This window comes from Temnothorax curvispinosus, unplaced genomic scaffold, assembly GCF_003070985.1.
Source record: "Temnothorax curvispinosus isolate PA1 unplaced genomic scaffold, ASM307098v1 QBEX01012185.1, whole genome shotgun sequence".
Taxonomy (NCBI): domain Eukaryota; kingdom Metazoa; phylum Arthropoda; class Insecta; order Hymenoptera; family Formicidae; genus Temnothorax; species Temnothorax curvispinosus.
The window spans coordinates 5,171-11,205 of NW_020221965.1; the positions used below are offsets into that span (position 1 = coordinate 5,171).

Below are 6,035 nucleotides of genomic sequence, written 5' to 3' on the forward strand. Positions count from 1 at the left end.
CGTCTCGCCTTCGTGCGTGACAGCCTTCGATCCGTGCCGGATGTCGCCCGGCGACGTTTCTGCCTCCCTCCTCCCCCGCCCCGCGTAAACAAATTCTGAAGTGAAGTATGTGCGCGCTTTCGACGTGACGCGATCGCCCGGGAGCATCGCGCCTCGCGCCGCCGACCTCCGCCGCCGCCTCCGCGGGCAACGTTTCCTCACGGGGTCCCGCTTCTCGCGCCCGCCGCGCGCTCCACTTTCCACCCGTGTGAAAAAAATCCCCGGAGAGGATTTTCGCATTCCGGTTCGATCGGCGAGATCGACCCTTCCGTGTATCGTATCGGCGCGACCGCGGAGAAGAGGAAAAGAAAAAGAGAAAGAGAGAGAGGAAAAAGAAGAGAGTCCGCACGGCTGAGAGTCTGAGAGGAACGAGCTTCTGGATTCTCCGAGGTCTTCTCGATCGCACTTTCTACACCCCGCCTCCTCCGTCCCGTTGCCTGTACGGGCGCCTCGTACGCGTGAAAGAGAAAGAGAGAGAGAGAGAGAGAGAGAGTGCAGGAGAGTGCAGATCGAGCGAACGGGCGGACCTCCGAATCGTCCGCGACCGTCGGTGGCGTCTCCCGAGAATCCGCGTCATCATTAGCGTTTCCTGAGCACTCACGTCATCGATGGCGTCCTGAGTGTCCGCCACGAAATCTCGTCTCTCTCTCACTCTCGCAGGCGCGCGCGCACGCACACTTTTCTTTCGCACTCTCTGACCTTGGCCATTGCGCGCAGTTCGTCCTCGTCGCGGTAAGAAATATAGGTTAGTTTAATCGAGGGGCACACACTCGTCAGGTCTCGTTCGCTCTAGACGTGCTTTCTAAGCTTCGTCTCTCTCTCTTTCTCTCCTCTCGCTTCTCTCGAGATGTTTTTAACGCGTGAAAAGTGTGAAAAGAGCACTGCTGAAACTTAGGTTTGTTTCTTTTAACTCTACGCACTTTTTCTCTCTCTCTCTCTCTCTCTCTCTCTCTCTCTCTCTATCTCTTCATCTTCATCTTCATCTTCATCTTCTTCTTTTTCTTTAGTTTCTTCACAAAACCGAGAATACGTCTTCCTTTTGTTTCAAGCACAGAGGGTGTAATGAGTGACAAGCGCGATTGAAAGGAACACATACACACCCCTCCTCCCCTCTCCGAGGTAGCAATGTTCTCATCCTCGTAGGAGAGGCGCTCGGCAACTGGATTTAGGGGTCATCAGAGGTGACTGCTGCATGTCTTCTGGCGCCGATCCGCGTGCTCGTCCTCGTGGAACTCTATGTTTCGGAGAAATACACGAAAGGGTTGGTCCCAGCGTACAATATTCTTTCCGACACTCGTTTCGTGTCAGCGCGGCACGTATTGTTTTTCTCACACACATATACAGACACCATTCTCTTTCTCTCTCTCTTTCTCTTTCTCTCTTTCTCTTTCCGATAAGTTGTGAGCGACGTGTGTAAATTGCGAGACAAAGGACTCGTTCCTGCGTGTCGGGAATATTCGCGATATCGACGTGGAGAGACGCGGCCGTCCGTCGCGCGAACGCTCGGCCGGCAGTTTCGTTTCGGGACTGAAAAGAGGGACGATATCTGATACCATTCTGTCAGCAGGAAGGAAATTCCGTGGCAACTCTCTTGTACCTCATAGGCAATATTCCATGCGCTTCCGCTTCTGTGTGACTTGGCTGAGTATCATTGTGGTCTATTGCGATGAGATAATACGAGGCGTCACCGGCGCGAAAGGGGTGAACTTTTGCATCGGAAGCTTTATTCCCCCCCCCTTTGTTGTTGCCATTTAGTAAAGCCCCGACACATCACTATCGCTATCTCTATCGCCTACTTGCATTATGTCTGGGGCTTAAACCTCTTGAGTCAATCGCTCTTTTTGACAGCTCTTTTTTCCGTGACGAGCAATCACATTTCAGATTCGTTGTTGAGCATTTGATGAGCGATGTCGTGATTGCCTTTGAATTTCTGTGGGACTCCGTACAGCGTATTGTTACTTTTGTATATGAGTATGAGCGTACAGTGCACCACCGGATTCGATTTACGCTTTGTCGGATGGTTCTATTTTCTAAAGGATACATACAATGTTTGATATTGCATGCCTAACAACGAGTTAATCTACCAATCTCTTGTCTCTCTTATTTTTTGTTTGTTTGCATGTAGTCTCTTGACGGATTATCACTTTGTTCCCGATGCATAAGGTACAGTCTTTGGTCGAGGAGAATTTGGTAAATGTGGCACTTGAGTGTAGCACCAATCGATATAAAGGGGCACAACTATCGATGTTACATTTCGTATGTCATGCCGTCATTCCTTTGGATGTATAGTAAAATATTGAAGACCCTACCTTATGTGCGTGTGTTAGCGAGAGCCACAACGAATGTAATACTCCATATATCTCGATTTAAATGTGTGCTTGAGTCGTCGAATACGATGGCATAAGGAACTATTATACTCGGTCACTGGCGGTCCTGCTGAAAAACCTCGTAGCACATGTATGTACATACATACCGTGTAGAATATGTATTTATATACATTATATTTTCTTTCTTTTTAACATCAGAAGGGAAAGAGTTAAGAAACAGAATATATTGCAAGTTTTATATAGCCTATGTGTATTAGAGATGACCTCAATTATACTTGTGCAAGTTGTTTTTAACAAAACAAAACGTACATATATATGTATATTTATATATTTATATATATATATATATATATATATATATATATACACAGATTAGAATATATATACATTTATTGATATGTGTTGTGTGGTATATATGCATTCATCTCGCAGCTTCCTCTACCTACATCTAACATATAAAATGTCCACTTAAAACAGAGACGCTGAAAGAAAGACTAAAAACATGGGATGCAACGTGTGCCGATGCTTCGGTCCACGCAATACGAGGTACCCTGGATCAGGTACGACCCAGTCAATATCCTTTAAGACTTCAGTCCTCGTAGGTCCCGCTTTTTCATAGCGCGATTGAGTAGATCAACAGGATTTAGAAAACCAAATCTTGTCACTTGCTTCACGAGTAGTAGTATTGGAGCTATAATATTGTAAAATAGCGAAGCAGCCAAGGGGCATTGTATTTTTTTGTTTCTGCGAAGGGAACGCGTCGTCTACGACGAGATTGGCTTGAAGTAAAGAGGCTGCGATAAATTCGGGGGAAGAAAGAAACAAATTTAAGCAAAAGAGAACAGAGCTATAGCCTACGAGGTTTGAGACACTATTTTATTACGCTCCGAGAAGGAGAGGTGTACATAACGCGAGTTACACGAGTCTCACGGAGGTTTACCTCAACTACTTCTTCTTCTTCCTAACTCTATCCTGAAGAATGCTTCTTAGCCTCATCCGTCACTTCTTTCGTACTTGTACACACGCTTTCGATTAAAAACACACTTGCTCTGCTCCACTCCAATTGTAATGAATATACTGACCGCTGTGCGAGGGAAGCAAGTTTAATATCGATGCCGACACTAACTCCAATTCTTTTCAGCTATCTCTCTTGCGCGTTACATATTCTATTTTCACAATGTGATCCATGTAGGCCGCAAATCTATCACACCGCATGCTTTTAGTTCAAACGACTTGACAGTGTTTTCCCGCACAATGTCGCAATTAGTTGATCGAAATTCTTTATCGATACCAATTTTGGTGTTCACTTCTTAGGTCGTAAGGTATTCCAAATTGTATATATGCTGATACGTAAAGTACACGTCCTGAAAGATTAGAATTTGCAAACTCATCCGTTGCACCTATAAGCATAAGGCTACCTGTACAGATAATGTTAGCAAGAAAGATTATTCTGCCCGATTACTTCATACGTAGGACGGAGACAGTTTGAAAATCCATTTATATAGTATGTGTACTTTGTGCAAATGAGTCACGATTAGCGAGAAACGCGATAAAAGCATAGCTAGCGGGCGTTATCGCATTGAACATTGTATCACGATATGATTGCGAAATTTAATTTGTAAAAGAAGCATTCTATCTGTAAAGTAGGTAAGTTATTCTTGGTGAAGGTCCGCCCACTTTTTGGCAATTATGAAAACACAAAGCGCCGCCCGAGGTGTCACCTTCAGGCACGGTATTATCTCCCCCTTATTTTGTGCAGATAAAACATTGATAAATCGATGACATGAATTAATTTTTCGAGATAAAGTAAATCTATACATTTCATCGAGATTTTTTTTTTTTGAATGTAAATATGTACATCCCATACAATGCGATACAATAAAAGGGATTTGACGATTTTAGCACATTTATGATTTCATTATCGATTTGATTGCAATCGTGAAATTGATCACTAACTTGTAACAAATATACCACACATTACGCTTTTCGTATTAATTAATCAATATCCACCTACATTTTTAAAACGATGAATGTTCTAAATGAGCAGTGTCATATTGTATATTGTCACGTCGCGATTTGCTTGTTTGACCATCATTATACACACCACGTATACTCTTTTGCATTTTAGGATTCATGGCAGCCATCAGGAAGAAGTTGGTTATTGTGGGCGACGGTGCTTGTGGTAAAACATGTCTACTCATAGTGTTCAGCAAAGACCAGTTTCCTGAGGTGTACGTACCGACGGTATTCGAGAACTATGTCGCCGATATCGAAGTGGATGGCAAACAGGTACGTGTTATCGTGGAAATTTTTCTTATTACCTCTGTCAAGAGATTTCTTACAAATTTCTCTCTCAACAAATCACTCGCTTCTACCAACAGGTGGAACTGGCTCTTTGGGACACAGCTGGACAAGAAGACTACGATAGGTTGCGTCCGTTGTCGTATCCAGACACGGACGTTATCCTAATGTGCTTCTCCATCGACAGTCCCGATTCCTTGGAGAACATTCCCGAGAAGTGGACACCCGAGGTGAAGCACTTCTGCCCGAACGTGCCCATTATTCTTGTGGGAAACAAAAAAGACTTGCGCAATGATCCTAACACTATCAAGGAGCTCAGCAAGATGAAGCAGGAGCCGGTCAAGCCCGAGGAGGGTAGAGCTATGGCCGAGAAAATCAACGCTTTCGCCTACCTTGAGTGTTCCGCCAAGAGCAAGGAAGGTGTGAGAGAAGTTTTCGAAACAGCAACCCGAGCTGCATTACAAGTATGTCTCAATTACTTTTTCTAATGATTATTTTTAAGAAATTCTGTCAGATCTTTAAGTTACAAGTCAATGTGAAAAAAAAAAACATTTTTCTTGAAATGAAACATATGAAACATATTTCTTGAAATTTGAATATTAAATATATATTTAAAATAACACAATGATATTACTTAATACTTATTGTTATAATTATATTTTTATAATTCATGCATATTAACGTGAATATTCTAAAATCTTAGGTAAAGAAGAAGAAGAGGGGAAGATGTAGGCTTCTTTAAGATGTTATGACAAGTGAGCCCGTAACACAGGCAAAATTATGGAATTGCGGAACTAGCTGCAAAGAAGCTAATCGTAATGCCGTAGGTTCCCAGCGGAAATCATGATATAACGTCTTATCTTTAATTATTTTACATAATAAAACAAGTCTACACAGCAGCAAAAAAAATTAGTAAAAAAAAAATAAAAGGTGCATCTACAGATACACATATAATAATATTAATACGTGGCGATCGCAGCGCAGAGAAATGTGCGCTGGTCGATTAAGATCCGAGTTAAAAACGAAACATTCGTCGATTTTTATCACTGAGATATAAGTATACCGGAGAGGGCACTGGCTCGGCTGGCGCGAGCCGAGAGAGAGATAAATTTATGGGATTGCTGTCCTTTGTCGTACAGTCAAGTTAGTAAGTTTTGATCGTTTTATGGGGCGGTTTGCAGGGTTCGGATCACTTCGGATAAACATCAATAACTTTTGGTCCAACTTGTACTGCGAGTGATATGTGCATGCATCGAAACTATTAAAGAGAGAGAGAGAGCGAGAGACACAATATCTATCTGTCTCAGGATCATTTTCTGTCTATGATCGTAGCATGACAGTGCCCACTCCGGTGTATTTATCTCAGTG

General features: G+C 43.0%; 1 protein-coding gene across 10 annotated transcripts in view; it reads left to right on the top strand.

Moving 5' to 3' along the window:
* LOC112462290 (ras-like GTP-binding protein Rho1) overlaps positions 1-6,035 on the top strand; it is a 6,906-nt gene extending 871 nt beyond the window's left edge. For 2 of the 10 annotated variants that reach the window (XM_025027983.1, XM_025027982.1), the window contains exons 2-6: positions 1,094-1,300; positions 2,844-2,926; positions 4,495-4,655; positions 4,748-5,131; positions 5,371-6,035. In XM_025027983.1, the coding sequence (XP_024883751.1) occupies positions 2,869-2,926; positions 4,495-4,655; positions 4,748-5,131; positions 5,371-5,409 (642 nt within the window). In that variant the 5' untranslated portion in view covers positions 1,094-1,300; positions 2,844-2,868 and the 3' untranslated portion in view covers positions 5,410-6,035. Of the gene's footprint in view, positions 1-1,088; positions 1,301-1,705; positions 2,497-2,843; positions 2,927-4,494; positions 4,656-4,747; positions 5,132-5,370 lie in introns of those variants that run through there. The other 8 variants (XM_025027984.1, XM_025027981.1, XM_025027986.1 and 5 more) reach the window with 5 other exon arrangements.